At 39.5% G+C, this 21,416-nt stretch overlaps 1 protein-coding gene across 2 annotated transcripts in view; it reads right to left on the bottom strand.

Annotated features, from left to right (window-relative positions):
* Positions 1 to 2,692: 2,692 nt before the first annotated feature.
* The window catches only part of LOC144495926 (arf-GAP with SH3 domain, ANK repeat and PH domain-containing protein 1-like), a 274,726-nt gene continuing 256,002 nt past the window's right edge, over positions 2,693 to 21,416 (bottom strand). For both annotated transcript variants that reach the window (XM_078216746.1, XM_078216747.1), the window contains exons 29-30: positions 14,971 to 15,093; positions 2,693 to 6,004 (exon numbers count right to left, since the gene is read on the bottom strand). In XM_078216746.1, the coding sequence (XP_078072872.1) occupies positions 5,930 to 6,004; positions 14,971 to 15,093 (198 nt within the window). In that variant the 3' untranslated portion in view covers positions 2,693 to 5,929. The remainder of the gene's footprint in view (positions 6,005 to 14,970; positions 15,094 to 21,416) is intronic.

Genomic DNA, 21,416 nt, shown 5'->3' with positions numbered 1-21,416 from the left:
AATGCTGATGTGGCTGTTGAAGATCCCAAAATATACATGCAGAAAATGAATGGTATTGTTCACTTGCGTGTTCAAAATCTATTTATTTGAGGCAAATCCGGTGAATCAAGATTTTGAATGCCATTTTAACAGCTTGGTTTGTATACATTCAGAAAGATCCAGCTTCAAATAGATGATGACCAGTTTTGTTTAAATGTATGAAAAGAAACAGGGTTGCCTTTATCTATCTCCTTAAATAGGCATAGCAAAGGTGGCATTGCCCATTTTAACAGCTTGTTGCATATAAACAGAAACCAAACTAGCTCAATGGCTTCTAACTATATCCCATTGACTGAAAACAAAAGGGCATTTTAATGAGAACTTGGGTACATCTTAAGATGCTGCCTTTCAAAATAGCGCAAGTGGCAATTCATCAATAAAATATGCATGAACAAAGTCAGTCAGTATTAATATAAGGCAAACACTAATTATAGTGCATTACTCATTATAACACACTGGGACTGACTTTATGATCAGTACTTTTGACAGACTCTCACCCACCAGTGCATATTGGGAAATTATGGGTGTACTCCCTATGGTTTTCTGTCTGTTGAGATGAATATGATGATTGGAGGATGGCTCATGTTGTTCCATTGTTTAAAAAAGGTTCCAAAAGAAATCTGGGAAATTATAGGCCAGTAAGTTTGACGTCGGTGGTGGGCACGTTATTGGAAGGTGTGATGAGGGATAGGATCTACAAATATTTGGATAGACAGGGACTTATTAGGGAGAGTCAACATGGCTTTGTGCGTGGTAGGTCATGTTTGACCAATCTATTAGAGTTTTTTGAGGAAGTTACCAGGAAAGTGGATGAAGGGAAGGCGGTGGATGTTGTCTACCTGGATTTCAGCAAGGCCTTTGACAAGGTCCCTCATGGGAGGTTAGTTAGGAAGGTTCAGTCGCTAGGTATAGATGGGGAGGTAGTAAATTGGATTAGACACTGGCTCAATGGAAGAAGCCAGAGAGTGGTTGTGGAGGATTGCTTCTCTGAGTGGAGGCCTGTGACTAGTGGTGTGCCGCAGGGATCGGTGTTGGGTCCATTGCTGTTTGTCATCTATATCAATGATCTGGATGATAATGTGGTAAATTGGATCAGCAAGTTTGCTGATGATACAAAGATTGGAGGTGTAGTGGACAGTGAGGAAGGTTTTCAAAGCTTGCAGAGGGATTTGGACCAACTAGAAAAATGGGCTGAAAAATGGCAAATGGAATTTAACGCAGACAAGTGTGAGATATTGCACATTGGAAGGACAAACCAAAGTAGAACGTACAGGGTAAATGGTAGGACTCTGAAGAGTGCAGTTGAACAGAGGGATCTGGGAATACAGGTACAGAATTCCCTAAAAGTGACGTCACAGGTGGATAGGGTCGTAAAGAGTGCCTTTGGTACATTGGCCTTTATAAATCGGAGTATCGAGTATAAAAGTTGGAGCGTTATGGTAAGATTATATAAGGCATTGGTGAGGCCGAATTTGGAGTATTGTGTACAGTTTTGGTCACCTAGTTACAGGAAGGATGTAAATAAGGTTGAAAGAGTGCAGAGAAGGTTCACAAGGATGTTGCCGGGACTTGAGAAGTTGAGTTACAGAGAGAGATTGAATAGGTTGGGACTTTATTCCCTGGAGCGTAGAAGATTGAGGGGAGATTTGATAGAGGTGTATAATATTTTGATGGGTATAGATAGAGTGAATGCAAGCAGGCTTTTTCCGCTGGGGCTAGGGGAGAAAAGAACCAGAGGGCATGGGTTAAGGGTGAAAGGAGAAAAGTTTAAAGGGAATATTAGGGGGGGGGGGCTTTTTCACGCAGAGAGTGGTGGGAGTGTGGAATGAGCTGCCGGATAAAGTGGTAAATGCGGGATAACTTTTAACATTTAAGAAAAACTTGGACAGGATCATGGATAAGAGGGGTGTGGAGGGATATGGTCCAAGTGCAGGTCAGTGGGACTAGGCAAAAAATGGTTCGGCACAGACAAGGGGGGCCAAAAGGCCTGTTTCTGAGCTGTAATTTTCTATGGTTCTAGGGTTCTATCTATGATTTCCTGTTATGTAAATCCAGCAGGATTGCTGAAGGCTTAGATTCATAAAATAGACTTTTAAATATATTTTGATTGTCAAATTTTAACACCGTAGTATCTACATACTCAAAGAGAATTGTTCTTTTCCAAAGCTACTTAGGTACAAATCTGATCAATGTATGGTAAAGCTTTCTGCTGAAAAATTGATTTTGGTATGGCATCATACCAAATGTATTTGGAGTTAACTTTTTCTATGCGTCAAGTATTTAACTATATTTAGTAAAGGTAGATAAGATGCAAATTCATTGTCAAAACTGTACTGCTTGTGTAACTTAAACTTAAATCCAGTGTGTCAATTTTGCTTAATGCATAGTCAGGGTTGAATATTAGTAGTGTGTTTAAGCTTTGTGTTGACCATGACTCAAAATCATTGGGTGGGATTTTCCTTCTGCGCTTGCTCCAAAACCGGAAAATCCCACCCGGGGTCAGCAGACCATTGCATGATTCGCAACCCTGCCCGCTATGATTCCCGTGGTGGGTGGGACAGGAAAATTCTCCCCCATTGTTTGCCATATCAGGTAAAACAGACAATGTGAAATTATGGTGCCCCTTTTCTCTTAAAAAACCAGGCAACTGGTAAAAAAATCAAAAGAAGGTGACAGTACAAATTTCACTCTACTGTTTGGAATTAAGCAGTTCATTCATAGTTATTTATGTTTAATACATTTACAGTCATCAGCAAAAAAGAAAACCCAAAGTCAGCATGAACTGTAACATACATTTTGACTGTGCAGTAGTTCCAGCTACTAATTAACACCTTTTTCAAACTACAATTTCAAGCATGTAAATTTAAATTGAAACGGCAACGCCATTAAATGGATTTGTTGTACACTTTAAGCAGAGTTACTGATTAAACCTGTGCTACTTCCCTCTGAATTGGAAAAATGACTGCAATTAATGTGATTATCTTGTTTCATGATATTCTGTTGTATAAACAATTATTTCAACACTGACATAGACTCCAACTGCTATATTATTTAGCAATTTACCAAATTTTGCCTTGGAATGATAGACAATATTTTGTGTGACTGATTGCTGTATGTAGCACTGTCTATGGAAACAGGAAGAATGCATTCTAACTCCTTGCTAGTTTTGATTAGGTAAGGAACAAATGAGAAAAGATAACTACATTCAGTTTAGAACATGTCATAGGATTTTATGTTGCAATATAACATTGGAACATAAACAATTTTGCTTTTTAAAATATCTTCCCATAGCAATTTTTGTACATAATTAAAAAAAACAGACTGCAAACACGTGATATGGTAAGCCGTGGTCATATCGCACACCTTTACATCCAGTAGATTGACTGTACCGCCTGATTTACTGAATATATACTTTAAGGGAAGCCTAATCCAGGATAAAAGGCAAACAATGTTGAAAGAATCAGAGCAAAGTGCTGAAGTCCACAATAATTGCTCATCATTCTGTATCTGATTAGAAATTAACCATTTCGAATCACTTTAAAATGAATTAAATTCATCTGAAATAATAGCATAAAATTGTAGCTTTAAGCACAATCAATTCAAATTTGGAAGTGGTTAACCAAATATTGATCTTCAGCTGTCCATGATTACATACATTGGTTTGTATAATAAGCTCTGGCTAACCAAACTCCGCCAATTTGATGCAGTAACTATGGCAATTGCGTGTAATGAATGCATCACAAAATCCATAATCAATAACTTGTTCATGTCTGCATTTGGGAAGCAAATAAGACAAAATTAAACAACTGAAAATTTCAAATTGCTGGGGGAAAAGGTTTGGGACCCAGCCACATTCTGCTGACCTGAACATTTGAGAGGACTGTATATAGGTGTACTGGCAACAGTTCAGCATTGTACAAGACCACTGCAGCACCAGGCTAGAAGTCTTATCTCATACAGGTAATACATGATATTCAATTTAATTTTTATTCATTTTCATCTAAATTTACTTAAACAAATAGGTACCTTTATTAAGAATTAAATTACATCCTTATAAAGAATAATGTTATCAGTTGTCATTAGAGTTAAGCTTAACCCCACACTAACTGAATATTTTAATTGTATCAAGACCTACTTTTTTCTTGGAAAGGTATGAAATGTAAGCAGGCCTCCTTTCAGAATTATATTTTATTTTTGGTCCCTAAAATGAGTTGGAGTAACTGAATATCAGTAATGAATATGAAGCTGTATAGTCATTAAAGCCTTAAGCAACCTAAAGATCCACTGTCACTTTGTTCCCCAAGCAGTTCAGGATTTGTGCAAATAATGCAATTTATTCTCTATGACACAGAGCACAAGTAGCCAGTTTGAATTTGTAGGCATTTTGTTTAAAAATATGTAAAGCCTCTATTTCTCTCTCCCTCCAAAATGGCCAATTAGCCACACAATGATTAAGTTAATACATTCAAAGACAATGTCTGTTTCATGTGAATGTATGCTATATCACAAACAGCAACTTTCAAAATCATATTTGCAATGAAACTCTGCACTTTATAGTGTCCGATGGTAATGTATTTTGAATAACAACAGAAGGAAGGAGGAGGAGGATTAAGTATTTGACAGAGTTTAGAATGATATCTTCAACTAACTTTCACGTGCAATGATGTACTATTCCAAATGATGTAAACATATGCAATACTATATATATATAATATATATATATTTAAAATTGAGAACTGTACACATTTCATGTGTGTACAGCTGCTCCTGCGCTGTGTATTATTTGAATAATCTGTGACTAAACATCAATTTTTGAGGGTCTCCACTCTCAGGTGTTGTTGCCACAGCGAAGAGGTAACAACATCATCCATCTCTCTGGTGCAGGCGGCAGTGACATTCCGTCTGTCACAGCTAAACTGGACTTGCGCTAATGTCCTGGAACACAATCAGCTATATCTAAAATCATATAGGTTATTCAGGGACTTCCAAATTGTTGTTACAAATTAAACTAGCACAATTGCATTGATGATTGAGATGGAACGTAACCTATTTATTTAAGCTAATAACATTTAAAAAGTGAATGGATGAGGAGGAAGTGGAAATGTTTCAGCTCTAACACCTAACCCGGGGAATTCAAGCACTGCTCTAAAATCCTAACACCAGACTTGAAAAACTGCAAATGTATTTCTAATTTTAATTTATTCTCAATGGATCCTCCGAAAGACTCTCTTGGAATAACTTAGCCTGTTAAACCATTTATCAGTAACAGACAATAAATCCTTGTGCGGAATTCTGAACATCTGTCTCCTCAGAATGAGGTAAAAGAAACTTTAACAAGTTCCTCAATCATTCAGTCTCAAGTAACTTTGTCTGATCACTTACAATTAAAACCACATATAATCCCATGAGTACATTAAGAACAGTATGCACAGCATCCATGTTAAAAGCAGAAGGACAAAGAGGATCAGTGCAAACTGAAACCTGAACCTATCCCCAGCAAAACCACTAATTTTACTTTATTCAAAATACTGAGATGATGTCAAGAACAAAAGTCAAGCTTATATAGTTAAATTACTAAATGAGACTGCCTATAATTTGACAAGCAGGCAGATGTATCCCATCAACAGCATAGGTAAGATTAGTAAGTGCTAGGTGCCATGGATGGCTGCAGAACACCAAATAAGGCGTGTCTGGTTCCAAGGCTATTATAATACTGGCAAAGGCAAGTAACACAGTATTTACAATACAGTCACCTCGTGAGGTGGATCTTAAATGATTTTCTTGATCATCTATGTACAACATATGCACATGAATAAGGAAGTTGCAGCCATTTTACATCAAATGGAATCATCCACAGCTGTGAAGGTGTGACGCTGGAGTTCATAGGCTGTTAATCGGATAAAATGTGCACAAATGACACTGGAAACACACCACTTCTGTCAGGATGCCCCTCAACGTAGCCAATCTGTCAAAATTAAGAAGAATATAAAGATTTAATATCTCAAGAAGCAGATACTTGCCCTTCCACTTGAGATGCAAACACAAAATACATTTTTATTTAATTTTGATGTGTTGGAGCCATGAGGGTGGAACATTAAGTAAGGTACTCCAGTGAGCTAATTGTAGCTGGTATGTAAATGAGTTGCCAATTATTCCCCCATTCTGTATCATGCATCCTTGCTCCAATCCATTATGTGGACAATGTAACACTTGCCATCTGACTGAAACTAGCTTCTTATGCCTTTTTTTATTAATCCAAGAACCAGAAAAAAACTAGTCAGTCAGTCTTCAGACTACCAGCTGCAAGACATGAGAAGGAGAAAGGCAGTCCTATTTAAAGGCCACTCCTATTTAAACCTGGAGACTGTTGCATCTAATTGATCTCCCAGCCCAATTCTCACTCCAAGTCCACTCATAAAGAAACTTGATATCCTGGTAAGAAGAAACTACAAGCGACTGACTGCAAATCTAATTTTTGAGGGAGAAATACAATAATCCCTGATATCTACCTAAACTACTCTCTCAGAGTGAAACCGCCACCTTCACCAGGCCCATGACAAGGCAACACGGTGGCAGTGGTTAGCACTGCTCCCTCACAGCTCCAGGGACCCTGGTTCAATTCTGGCCTTGGGTCACTGTCTGTGTGGAGTTTGTATATTCTCCCTGTGTCTGCGTGGGTTTCCTCCAGGTGCTCCGGTTTCCTCCCACACTCCAAAGATGTGCAGGTGAGGTTGTTTGGCCATGCTAAATTGCCCCTTGTCAGGGGGATTAGCAACATAAATTCATGGGGATAGTGCTTGGGTGGAATTGTTGTAGGTGCAGGCTCGATAGGCCAAATGGCTTCCTTCTGCACTGTAGGGATTTTAACTGCTTTTGCTATCAGCCAAACATGGGTGATGGGATTCTCCGGCTGTGCTCACCTCAAAATCAGAGAATCCCGCCCGAGATCAATGGACCTTTGCATGCCCCACCACCCCCTACAATTCCCGTGGCGGGCAGGATGGGAGAATTCTGGCCGTGAACTACAAACCATTCTTTTGCTTACAACTTGCAAAAGAGCAATAACTGTGTCCGAGAGCAAGTGACATAGCGTTTAGATTATTGGAGTGGATGTGTGCATAAATAATACTTTTTATTTAAACCCACAAAAGCGTGCCATTGTTATTTACATTGGATGCACATACTTCAGGGGCAAGAAACACACACATCTTCCTTTCCAAAACCATACAGTAAGAAAGTAAAGGAAGAGTGCAGGAGTTTCAATTCTCTCCTAACCCTTCCTTATCACATGCAATGTTAAGTTTTCACTGATAGAATACCCTTTTAATAGGCAATAGCTATTAGTAATTCTAAATCTGAGCACGGCAAACAAATGAGTAAAACTAATTCAAATATAAATGGTTATTTTGTATAATTTTTAAATTAACTGCTGCTCTTTTTAAAAAAGAAAATGTTTCTTCCTTGTTCACATGCCAACTATAGTTGACCAACTCTCTTCCAGCCACCAATGGCTCCACGAGATCAGACATTAAGAAATGTACAGTAGCAGCTTTATCGTTTCATTTGTGACCTTGTGCTCTAATGTACCATATTTTGTTTCCTTTTTCCCCTCACTTGGTCTCGTACTACATATCCCTCTCGACTAAAAACATTTGGGGATCTGCTACCAATTCTTTCAACAACCTTTAGATGTGCATTTGCAGCCTGGGTTTATCAGCCAACTAATTTTCATTTAATTTGTGCGCTGAGGGAATAATCTGCAAATTTGCAGACAATAATAAAATGTGTACAAGAGTTAGGACAATAGATGATGTTTGAAAACTAAACCAGATCTAGAAGTGTTGAGTGATTGGGTTCACGATTGGCAAGTTACATTTAGCTTAGAAAAATAGTGTTATAGATGTTTCAGGTCAAATGTTAAACATAATTAAAATAATGATAAAGACAAGAAAAAAGAAAAGCAAACTTTGGCATTGCAATACATCAACCTGAAAAAGCTCATGACTAACACCAGGAAGCTATAGTAAGTAGGTAACAGCAAGCGTGTTAGTAGCCAAAGACAAAAAGGTCTGAATTTTTTTGTGACAAGAAAACATAGTAGTTTTAACAGCCTGTAGTGAAGTGCAAATACTTTTATGCCATTTCAAATGTGTGGAATTATTAGAGTTCAAGTGGGCAGAAACATTAGTTGTCAATGGATTTGTATAAAATCACCAAAGTGATTTCAACATTTCAGCTTTCAATGCCGTTCGTGCATGTAAAACAGGGCTGAACTCATACGAACAACAGAACATGACCTTGCTGGATTATGTACAAGTAAAGCCAAGCAAAGGACTATGACGGTGCTTTGTAAACTATTTTCTAATGCGACACGGTTTTAACTCACCAGCACCTGCTCAAGGACAATTAGGCATGGGCAACAAAGGCTGGCATTCCACCAATGCCCACATCCCATGAAACAAATATATACACATCACACATAAAAAGTTAAACCTTGTAAGTATTTAAATGTGAACTGAATCAATGCTGTACTTTTCGCCTCTCATTGGATTTGCACCAGTCACTTTTTAATCCCACTGCTTTGTCCTGGGTGGTGTCAAGGTTCTTGAGTATTGTTGGAGCTGCACCCACCCAAGCAAGTGGAGAGTATTCCATCACACTCCTGACTTGTGCCTTGTAGTTGGTGGATAGGCTTTGGGGAGTCAGGAGGTGAGTTACTCGCCACTGTATTCCTAGCCTCTGACCTGCTCTTGTAACCACAGTGTTTATGTGGTGAGTCCAATTGAGTTTCTGGTCAATGGTAACCCCAAGAATGTTGACAGTGGGGGATTCAGTGATGGGTAACATCATTGAATGTCAAGGAACAGTTGTTAGAGTGTCTCTTATTGGTGATGGTCATTAGCTGTTGATTAATGTTTTTTGTGAATGATCGGCTCTGCTTTACAAATGGCTGTTGTGGTGATTCTAACAACCAAGCCTCTCCCTCACACACACTGGTCCAAATGCCTGCAACATCATGCTGCTTCCCATTAGCGAGTGGGAATGTTACTCTCAGAGCATGAGGCTCAAAGTTAAGACTGAAGAGAGCCTAGGTTATGCTATTTTGAAATATCAACAGATACAAAAACCCTGCACAATTGCAGAAACAGAAAATGGTTTAAAAGAAAAATGGATTGGGCATCGTGGTCAGAAATATCATCATCATCAGTCTATTTTTGATTTGATTTATTATTGTCACATGTACTAACATAGTGAAAAGTATTGTTTCTTGCGTGCTATACAGACAAAACATACCGTTCATAGAGAAGGAAACAAGAGTGTGCAGAATGTAGTATTACAGTTATAGCTAGGGTGTAGAGAAAGATCAACTTAATGGAAGGTAAGTCCATTCAAAAGTCTAACAGCAGCAGGGAAGAAGCTGTTCTTGAGTCGGTTGGTATGTGACCGTAGACTTTTGTATCTTTTTCCCGAAGAAGGTGGAAGAGAGAATGTCTGGGGTGCATGGGGTCCTTAATTATGCTGGCTGCTTTGCTGAGGCAGCGGGAAGTGTAGACAGAGTCATTGGATGGGAGGCTGGTTTGCGTGATGGATTGGGCTACATTCACAACCTTTTGTAGTTCCTTGCGGTCTTGGGCAGAGCAGGAGCCACACCAAGCTGTGATACAACCAGAAAGAATACTTTCTATGGTGCATCTGTAAAAGTTGGTGAGAGTCGTAGCTGACATGCCAAATTTCCTTAGTCTTTTGAGAAAGTAAAGGCATTGGTGGGCTTTCTAAACTATGGTGTCTATCTATCTCCCTGGGCCGAAGGCAGAGGCAGTTTGAGCTGTTCTGGTTATTTTTCAAATAGTCCATCTGCGAGCTGCTGGGTTAAACTCACTGCTGGCACGGTCACAGGCTGGGGGGGCGGTAGGTTTCCCCTATATCTTCAGCTTAGGTTCTAGCCACTCAGCAGCAGCTTCAAAATAGCAAAGCATATCGCGGCTCCTGCTGAGAGGAGGAAGGCAGGAGGTGTTTATAAACAGGAGTGGGCCCGCGCTTGTTGATAATGATGTTGAATTAATGGAGAGTATGAGGTCGGAAAAATATTTCAAAGGGTGGAATTCCGTAAATAAAAGGTGGAAATTTCTCTGAAATAAAGCATACCATTTGGTCCTTGTACAAGTCTCAGTTAGAATACATTGTTTAATGGGTGATATTGGGGTTTTAGAAATGGTTCAAGGGGTCACAAGATTTACACCCAGTTTAAAGTATCAAATAGGCTCCTATCTTCATACTTTGGAGAAGTGCAGACTTTGGGAGTGATTTGATCCAGGTTTCTAAGGGACTAGACTATTTGTGTAAACTAATTGTTCCAACTGAATAGGTTAGGAATAACAGCGTTAGGAGATGTATCTTTTCCCAGACACAGCTCACCAATGAAAGTTAATTCACTGAATTTCTTCAAGTGAGAGGAAGTCCTGTTACTGCTGGGTGGACATTACCTTGTACAAGAGATGGATGGGAATCTCAGAATAGATTCAAAAGGAAAACAAAATCGGAAATGGAAGGCAGAAAATTTGGAAAATGTTAGAAGTTATTATTCAATATGTTATAGCAGGGCTTAAATGAGTAATTTTCCAGTTGACAATGATGCAAAGTTATTATTCAATATGTTATAGCAGGGTTTAAATGGGTAATTTTCCAGTTGGCAATGATGCAATGACTGGTGCGCCCCAGGGATCAGTTATCGGGTCTCAACTTTTTACAATTTATATAAATGACTTGGATGAAAGGACCAAAGGTATGATTGCTAAATTTGCTGATGACACAAATATAAGTAGGAGAGCAAGTTGTGAAGAGGAGATAAGGAGGCTACAAAAAGATATAGACAGATTAAATGAGTGGGTAATAGACCTGGCAAATGGAGTGTAATGTGGGGAAATGTGAAATTGTCCATTCTGGCAGGAAGAATAAAAAAAGCACATAATCTAAATGGTGAGAGATTGCAGAACTCTGAGATGCAGAGGGATCTGGGTGGCTTGGTGCATGAATTGCAAAAGATTAATGTGGAGTTACAGCAAATAATTAGGAAAGCTAATAGAATGTTAATGCTTATTGCAAAGGGAATTGAATACAAAAGTAGGGAAGTTATGCTTCAATTTTTCAGGCCATGGGTGAGACCACATCTGGACTGGTGTGTACACTATTGGTCTCCTTATTAAAGAAGAATGTAAATTCATTAGAAGTAGTTCCGAGAAGGTTTACTAGACTAATACCTGAAATGGATGGGTTGTCTAATGAAGAAAGGTTGAACAGGCTAGGTTTATATCTGCTACTCTTATAAAAGAGTAAGAGACAGCCTAATTGAAACATGTAAGATCCTGAGGGTGGATATGAAAAGGATGCTTTCTCTTGTGGGAGAATCCACAACCATGTGTCACTGTTTAAAAATAAGGAGTCACCCATTTAAGACAGATGAGGAGAATTTCTTTCTCTCTGAAGGTCACAAGTCTTTGGAACTCTCTCAAAGAATGCAGTGGTAGCAGAATGTGAATATTTTTAAAGCAGAAGTAGATAGATTCTTGATAAGCAAGGGGGTGAAAGATTATTGGGGGTAGGTGGGAATGTGGAGTTGAGGTTACAGTCAGATCAGCCATGGTCTTATTGAATGGAGGAGCAGGCTTGAGGGGCAGAGTAGCCTCTTCCTAATTTGTAGGACAACAATAAGGGGCAATCAAATTAATAGAAGTGCATTTTTTTTTCATGGGATATGAGCATCAGTGGCAAGGCCAGCATTTGTTGCCCATCCCTAATTGCCTATGAGAAAGTGATGGTGAGTCACCTTGCAGCTCATATGGTGTATGTAACCCCAAAGTGCTGGAAAGAAGGGCCAGGTTTTGTACCCAGCAATAGTGAAGGGATGGGTTAGAGTTCCAAGTCAGTCTGGTGCATGGGTGGAAGGGAACTTTCAGGTGGTGTGTTCTTGCAGTCACACTATTTATATGATTGTTCCAATTTAGTTCCTGGTTAATGGTAAGCCCCAGGATGTTGATGATGGGCGATTAAGCAATGGCAATGCATTGAAGACAAGGGGGTTTGATAAGATACTCTGGTTGGAAATAGTCTTTGCTTGCCATTTGTGTGGCATGAATGTTACTATAGACGCCCAAACAATCAGACAGAGATAGAAGAGCAAATATGTGGGCCAAACTGAGTCACAAAAATATTGGGGCAGCAGAACTGGGGTTTTTTAACTACCCCAATATTAATTGGGATAGTATTAGTGTGAAAGGTACGAAAGGAGCAGAATTCATAAAATGCACACAGAAGAGCATTTTATGGGGTGGCACAGTCTCCCCGTGTCTGTGTGGGTTTCCTTCGGGTACTCTGGTTTCCTCCCACAGTCCAAAAGGTGGGCTGGTTAGGTGCATTGGCCATGTTAAGTTCTCCCTCTGTGTACCCGAACAGGCGTCGTCGGAGTGTGGTGACTAGGGGATTTTCACAGTAACTTCATTGTAGTATTAATGCAAGCTTATTTGTGACTAATAAATAAACTTTACTTTATCTGGTACGTAGTAAGCCCAACAATGCAGAGGACCATTCTGGATTAGCTTGAAGGAATTAAACTGGGCATGTGGAACGGGTTATCAGCGGAGAGCACTTCTGTGGAAGTGATTATAAACCAGTTAGATTCAGGACAATCATGTAAAAGTACAAAGATAGATCAAGAATAAAAGTTCTCAATTGGGGAAAAGCTAATTTTACTGAGCTGAGTTGTGATTTACCTAAATGAACTGGAAACAGGTACTTGAAGTAAATCAGTGGGAGACAATCAAAGAACAGATGGTGAGCGTTCAGGACAAGAATGTTCCTTTAAAGAAAAAAAGGTGGGACTAATAAATTTAGGGCCCCTGGATGTCAAGTGCTTAAATTAGATTGTAAAGAACTAAAGGAAAGATTACACCAGATACTAATGGCTCAATACTGCACAAAATCTAGAAATGTTTAAAAAGTATGGGCAAATAAAATCAAGGAAATCTCAAAGACTTTAAAATTAAATAAATAAAGACCAAGGGGATAACTAAAGAAAGAGTGGAGTTTAGAAGGAAGGAGCAGAGAAAATAGGTAATGTTCTTAATAAATACTTTGCATCTTGGTTCAGGCAAGAGCAGATGCATACAGACAGTGCAATCGGGTAAGAGTAGAGTGAAATATTAGATGAAATTGACATAGACATATTTGAAGGTTTAAAGTGAATAAGTAAATTTCCAGGTCCAGATGAAATGTATCTTAGATTGTTAAGGCAAGCAAGGGAAGAAATCACAAAGGCTCTGATCATTTTTCAATCCTTTTTTGCTACAGGCGTGCTGCCAGGGGGCTAAGGACAGCTCACGTTGGTTAAAATAGCGAAAGGAATAATCCGAGTAATTACAGGCCAGTCATCAAATTTGAGTGATAGGAAATTATTGGAAAAATATTCTTAGGGACAGGATGAACCTTTATGTCCTTGCAAATTGTATTTCTAGGACTGTGGATAGGGGCCTTAAGCTTAAGGGGAAAGAGAAGGGGGCATCAGGTAAAGGGAGATTTAGAAATCTAAAGAGAAAAGCTGAAGCAACAGAGCAGTGTAGTGTAGCAATTTCAGTAAAGACAAGCATAGTGAGACAGCTAGGGTCAGAGCATTAGAAAATTAACAGATCAGGTTCATGCAAAGAATAATAGTAAAAGGTGAAATTAAAGGTCTTCCATCAGAATGCATGAAGCACTCACAGTGTAGATGAACTAATGGAACAAATGGATATAAATTACAGAGACACAGTTTCAAAGTAACAAAGGTTGGGAAATAAATATTCCAAGGTACACAACATTTCAAGAAGTCAAGAAGAATGGAAATGGGTGAGGTGTAGTCCTAGTTGTAAAGGATGACAAGAACAGCAGTAAGAAAGGATTTTGGCTCAGAAGATCAGGAAGTAGAATCTGTATGGGTAGAAATGAGGAATAACGGGGTCAGAAACTGCAGGTGGGAATAGTTTATAGGCCAGGACCAATAATCATACTGTTAGACTGAATAATCTCATCCTGCTCCTATTTCTAGTTGAGGGTTAACAATGTCCTGTACAAAAAAGGAGAAAGTAGGGAAGTTTATATGCTGCCAAACCCTATATTGGAAGGCCTTCTTAGCTTTCTTTTTCTTTAAGACCCTTCTTAAGACCCACCTCTGATTAAGCCTTTGGCAATCCCTTGCATTTTCTCCTTCTTTGAGTTTGTGACATTTTAAAATCTGACTATGCTTTGTGAAGCCCCAAGGGACGTTATTCTACATTAAAGACATGATGAATCTTAGGTCGTTGAGTTAGACAAGTTTTGCAGATAGAGATCATGGGATTGTGGTAATGACACTGGCCTGATAATCCACAGGTCGAGGCTATTGGTCTGGGGACATGGATTCAAATCACACTTGATGGGAATTTAAATTCAATCGATCAGTAAAATAAAAATCTGGAATTGAAAGATAGTCTCAGTGATGGTGCCATAAAAATATTATTGATTGTCATAAAAACCTATTGGATTCATTAATGTCCTTTAGGAAAGAAAATCTGCCATCCTTACCAGGTCTGGCTACATGTTACTCAGGATCCACAGCAATGTGGTTAACTCCCAACTACCTGCTGAAATCCTAGCAAGCCATAGTTGTACCAAACCAAACAACTAGCACCATGGATGTAGATGCACCAAGCGGTTCTCAAAGTGACAACTGTTGGCAATGCCAGCAAAATTTAAAAATAAGTAACATTCTAGTGTCCATTTCAATGACAACCCAAATACTAGTGGATAATATTAAGAAAACTTTTAGGATTGCCTTTAAGAATCTCATTTTAATTGCATAAAATGTCGATGAAAAATTCCAAAGTTTAACATTCTAGAAACTATTGCACTTAAGACACTTACCCACCACTCCTGGTCCTCTTCACCTGTCACAACAATCACCTCTCCCTCAATAAAGGTAAGTTCATCATCATTGTCTGCTTGGCAATCATATATGGTTTTCACTCGGCGTATTTTGTTCTTTGCCTTTGAAGAAAAACTTTGTTTATTAAGACTCTATACAAAGAACACATTTCTGTTAAGTCAGCAACTGAGTATCACTTTAAGCACAGAAACAGAAAATTTATGGCACAGGGCAATGTAAATATTAAAAAGGTTTTGAAGATTTTGCAGTACCATTTATAATGTCATAAATTGCACAACCTTTTATTTGAAATGCTATATTAACTTCCTAGTTTTACGACTTCCATGTTGAATATAAAATTAATATAACTAAATAGTGTAACTCGTGTTGGTAAACAGATATGTCAATATAATTTAATGATCAATAAAAATGTTAACAATTACTTTTTATTCAGACATATAAGAAATAAATAATTCATTTTTAGGAATATTGCAGTTACAAGCATGAAATCCTGTTTGCTAAATGTCATTTAAATTAAGCCAGTCTAGTTAGTTTTATTCATGAGTTTGTGATATAGACTCCCAAAGATGGTAAAAAAGAGGAAATAGGGCAGTAATCCTTTGCTTTGTAAATGTTCTCTGAAAGTACTAAAAGTTTGAATAGTGCAGCAATGGTCCTAATGCACTGCTAAAACTGTTGTAGTTAATTTGAAATTTAATGGAAGCAGCTGGTCTGCTACTCCGTTCAACAGAGCTTTAAACAGCTGAACAGTACTCACAATGCTGTTTTTTTGAATTGAAAGCTGCCTGCAAGGGAGGGCACTGTGTGATTTCCACTGTGTGATTATCTAGAGACCTTTCCAAATTACTGACATCAAAAATTTCCATTTTAATAATTATTTGGAAGTCTACTGGAGCTGAATACATTGGAAAACAGTGTCATTTGATTACCCTAAGTATTGCTTTGACATAAATTCTTCCCTCTTCCCAAACAAGAGTTTTTGAATAATCCTATATCATTTTGAAATCATGGAATAATTTTGTGGAACCAGGCACTCCCAGATCTGGGTTTAGTGACAATGAAAACTAAAATTACATTAGGAGTCAAAAAATCTTGAAAATTTTCAGTATTTTGGCCTAAAGCATCAGAAATGTCCTGGGAATTTAATATTGACATACCAAGGTTTGTACAATGCCAAAATTACCTTTCTTTAGCGTAGTGCTGTACTTCCTGCACTGAGTTATACCAGTAATTAAAAATAATTAGTTTTAGGCGACTAAATAATTCAATTTTGTTCAATTAGACGTCTAGATTTTTAAAATTGATTTGGGAGATTACTTTTCATATTTTTCTAACATCTATATGTTATCAGGCGATAGTTATGTTAATCGAAAAGGTCAAATTCTGTTTTATTTTAAAGGGTTTTATTCCTCCGAGGTTCTGTCTGTTGCACCATAAAACTGCACTCAGTCCAAGAGAGAATCTCGACCATGAGATTTGACACTCCCATCCCTACCTCTAAACCCACCAGAGGATGTGTAAAATTCAGGCCTAGGTGTTTTCAAACAAGGAACTACAATAACTAACAGATGTCTTCCAATGCAGCATCTTTCTGTTCTTCTTGTTTTGCATCACATGTACACAAGTACAGGCGTGCTCAACACAGCGTGCACAGACACATCAATTGCTGTTTTACATCCTGCTTCAGCAATGATACAATTGGCATATTCTCTTAAAGTGATATCACAACACTGACTAATCCTATCATATATTTGCATTCCACACCTCCAACATTCCTATGGTTATAATTGAAAACGTAAACATACAAAATCAGCCCCTGTCATCTGACTAGATTCAAATGTAACTTTGTGAGCACTTTTGGCACACAGCACACTTCCAATAGAATACTTAACATAGATAAGAGAAGTCAACGATCTGGAGGCTGGCCTGTTTTCGGCACTGCATGCTTTAGTCCCACTTAAAAGCTGGCAAAGTATTAGGTTAAAATCTCGTCCAGTGTGTTAGTTGCCTGCAAACTGGTGCATAGTTCATGTGAATTTCAAGGAAACCCTAATAATTGAACTGGACACAGAAAACGTACATGTCCATTTCAAAGTCAGAAGTTACTGGGTAGAAAGAGGGAAGCAATTAAGCAATTCACATTTCATGAATTAGGTATGGCTTTTATTAATCAGCGTTTCGCAAACATTTTTCCTTTGCTTGCCATACAATGTGATGTGAGCATGCAGATTTCAGTCCACCGCTTTGTTATATGCATTTAATATAATTCTGCAAAACCCTGCAAAAGAATTCTTTTGGTAATGGAAATGGCATGGTAAGGAATACTTCTCTAAAGTTGAGACTAAAGAAATGAGACAAAAGAATGTGCTAAATGTGACCTGTAAACACTTGATGTTTGAAATACACTACTGATTTTCTAGTCTCAATTAACCCAAAAATAGTTTACTTGCATTTGGCTTCCCCAGTAATTCAGCAAGTTTATTTAACGAGCAGCAGAAATATGCAGACTAGGAAGTACACAAGATCAAGCTCCAGTCAGTGCCAAGATAGTTAGCTTTAGCTAGAGCAACAGGAGCATTCCTTAAATGAACCTCAGCATCTTTGGTTAGGAGCTGAACATCATTTAGCATTCTGCATGAAGTGTTGGTGTGTAGTGGTTATGTAAGCAAAGGATCGGGCTTGGCATCTGCAGTTGAATAGCCTACCAATACTTGCTGTTAGCGTCCACAAGATGAAGAGCAGTCACTTGGATGAGGTATAAGCTGTACCCCAGCAGAGTCAGTATTTTCAGGAGCAGAGGTGAGGAGAGAAGATGAAGAGAGAATAGCTATCATATTGTGCCCTAATTAGCAATGAAAATGTTCTTGACAAAATATAGGCAACTTTGCTGCAGGTTTTAAAAATAGTCGCTTTTATGTGTTCTGTCATTTGAACACCAAAGATTTTTATCAGCCCATAGGAGTCTCAATACTGGGGGACACTGTTAAATAGGAAAAAAAATGACAATTTCTTGGGTCCCTTTGAATATCTTCCTGGACTTAACACAGCCTTGTAAGAACAAAGAACAGTACAGCACAGGAAACAGGCTCTTCGGCCCTCCAAGCCTGTGCCGCTCCTTGGTCCAACTAGACCATTCGTTTGTATCCCTCCATTCCCAGACTGCTCATGTGACTATCCAGGTAAGTCTTAAACGATGCCAGCGTGTCTGCCTCCACCACCCTACTTGGCAGCGCATTCCAGGCCCCCACAACTCTCTGTAAAAAACGTCCCTCTGATATGAGTTATACCTCGCCCCTCTCACCTTGAGCCCGTGACCCCTTGTGATCGTCACCTCCCACCTGGGAAAAAGCTTCCCACCGTTTACCCTATCTATACCCTTCATAATTTTGTACACCTCTATTAGGTCTCCCCTCATTCTCCGTCTTTCCAGGGAGAACAAGCCCAGTTTACCCAACCTCTCCTCATAGCTAAGACCCTCCACACGAGGCAACATCCTGGTAAACCTTCTCTGCACTCTCTCTAAAGCCTCCACGTCCTTCTGGTAGTGCGGCGACCAGAACTGGACGCAGTACTCCAAATGTGGCCTAACCAGCGTTCTATACAGCTGCAACATCAGACTCCAGCTTTTATACTCTATACCCAGTCCTATAAAGGCAAGCATACCATATGCCTTCTTCACCACCTTCTCCACCTGTGCTGCCACCTTCAAGGATTTGTGGACTTGCACACCTAGGTCCCTCTGTGTTTCTATACTCTTGATGGCTCTGCTATTTATTGTACAACTCCTCCCTACATTATTTCTTCCAAAATGCATCACTTCGCATTTATCTGGATTAAATTCCATCTGCCATTTCTCCGCCCAATTTTCCAGCCTATCTATATCCTGCTGTATTGTCCGACAATGTTCATCGCTATCCGCAAGTCCATCCGCAAGAACACATCCTCACCCGTAGGTTGATCTGTGAATTGTAAAATATATTTTCTTCCATTGACGATGAAAGATCATAAATTCCAGCTATAGTTTTTTTCTGGAAACAGAAAAAGCAGCCTGAAAAAGCAATATCTGTTGATAATTAGTGCCAATAGCACAGATGAATTGGCTGAATCAACAAGGTCACCCTCCATTACTCAAGAAAACCTATACAGTTGCTTTGTTTCAAAGTCTCTAGTGGTATGATAGAGGTCCCAAAATATTTGTTTTTGCAGTTCATACGGAATCACGATAAGCTGAAAGCACATTGAGCATGCACAAAACAGTTGAACACAAGAGGTTAGGTGAAAGTGACTGCCCTTGACTCAAAGCAGCATTTGGCTCAGTGTGACATTAGGAAGCCCTAGCAAAACTGAGGACACTGCGAATCAGGGGGAGAAAGAGGTAACTCACTACCACTTTCACAAGGGTATCTAGGGATGGGCAACAAATGCTGGCCTTGCCCACATCCAATGAAAGAATTAAAAAAACACCTTCCACCAGTTGGAGTAATACCTAGCACAAAGGAAGATGGTTGTGATTATTGAACACCAATCATCTCAATCTGAGGATATTGGTGTAAGATCTCCTCAGGCTAGTGTCCTTGGTCCAACCATTTTCAGCTGCTTCCATGATCTTCCCTCTATCACAAGATCAGAAGTGGGGATGTTTGCACAATGTTCAGTATCATTGACAACCCCTCAGGTATCAAAGCAGTTCATGTTCATATGCAGCAAGACCTGGACAACATTCAGGGGCAAGTAATATTCACATCACATTGCCATCAGACAATGACCATTTCCAACTTGAGAGAATTTAATTATCTCCTCTTGACACGCAATGGCATTACCATAGCTGAACATCCTGGGGCTTACTATTGGTCAGACAAATAAATACTGTGTCTCCAAGAACACATCGAAGGTTGGGAATTCTTCAGCAAATGACTAACCTCCTGACTCTCCAAAGCCTGACCACCATCTACAAGGCGCAAGTCAGGAGTGTGATGGAATACCCAACACTTGCCTGGATCAGTGCAGCTCCAACAACACTCAAGCGGCACAACATTATCCAAGACAAAGCAGCCCGTTTGATCGGCACCGCATCCACCACCTTAAACATTCACTCACTCTCTACTGATGGACAGCGCATACCAGCTACATGATGCACTGCATCAACTCGTCAAGCCTTCTTCGCCAGTACCTTCCAAACCCATGAGAGCTAATACATCAAAGGACAAGGGTAGCAGATGCATAGAAAAACAACACGTTCCACTCCAAGCCACACATCATTCTTACTTGTGACTGTTTCTTCACTGTTGCTGATTCAAAATCCTGGAACTCCTTTCTTAACAGCACCATGGGTCTACTCAAGGCACAGGGACTGCACCAGTTCACCACACCTTCTCAAGGGTGATTAGAGATAGGCAATAAATACTGACTAGTATAGTACTGGTTTTCATGAATGAGTATTTATAATATAGTGAAAGTGTATAATAGATTTTGTGTTATCCATTCGTGGGACATGGCGTCACTGGCTGGCCAGCATTTATTGCCATTCCCTAGTTGCCCTTGGAGGGTAGTTGAGATTCAACCACATTGCTGTGGCTCTGGAGCCACATGTAGGCCAGACCAGGTAAGGATGGCAGATTTCCTTCCCTAAAGGACATTAGTGAATCAGATGGGGTTTTTCAGACAATTGACAATGGTTTCATGGTCATCAGCAGGTTCTTAATTTCAGATACTTTTTATTGAATTCAAATTCCATCAGCTGCCGTGGCTGGATTCGAAGCCAAGTCCCCAGAACAATAGCTGAGTTTCTGGATTAATAGTCTAATAATAAAACAACTAGGCCATCGCCTCCCCTAGATGCTTAAAATTTTATTTTATTTCATCATCCATAATATCCAGCTTGGTTTCTGTGGTCTGCCCATGCAGAATTTTAGGCGAATTGGCATGGAGGGTGTAAGGGCAAAGGGTAGTGAGCATAGATTGGCATAGGAGCCATAAGGGACATGGGGATGGGTGGGGGGTCATGAGTTGACATGGTAGGTATGACGGACATGACAGAGGGTGGGTGAGTGAGAGCAGGATTAGCCTGGATGGGACATGGGGAGTGGATGGAGATAGTGGGTGAGGGCTGAAAGGCCTAATATTTAACAAAGCAATTCCCAGAGAACCAAAGCAGGTCCTCGGCAGCCTGTGGCCACCTCCAATCTACATCTGGGGTCGGTGGGCTAACTTTATCCCACACCTGCCCCATCAGAATAAAAATTTGCCATATGGGAATATTCACCTGGGGCAGTTGTAGCGAGTCAGGAAATTTCCCGACTTCAACCATCTGCTACGATGGTGAAAATCTGGCCCATGTATTTAGTATGTCTATCAGCGATTGGTTGCGGATTTCAAAACTTGAGAACTCACACCCTGGAAGCAACCTTTTTTGTTGGACCAATCA

This window comes from Mustelus asterias, chromosome 7 (assembly GCF_964213995.1).
Source record: "Mustelus asterias chromosome 7, sMusAst1.hap1.1, whole genome shotgun sequence".
Taxonomy (NCBI): domain Eukaryota; kingdom Metazoa; phylum Chordata; class Chondrichthyes; order Carcharhiniformes; family Triakidae; genus Mustelus; species Mustelus asterias.
This window is presented reverse-complemented; position numbering and strand designations above follow the sequence as displayed.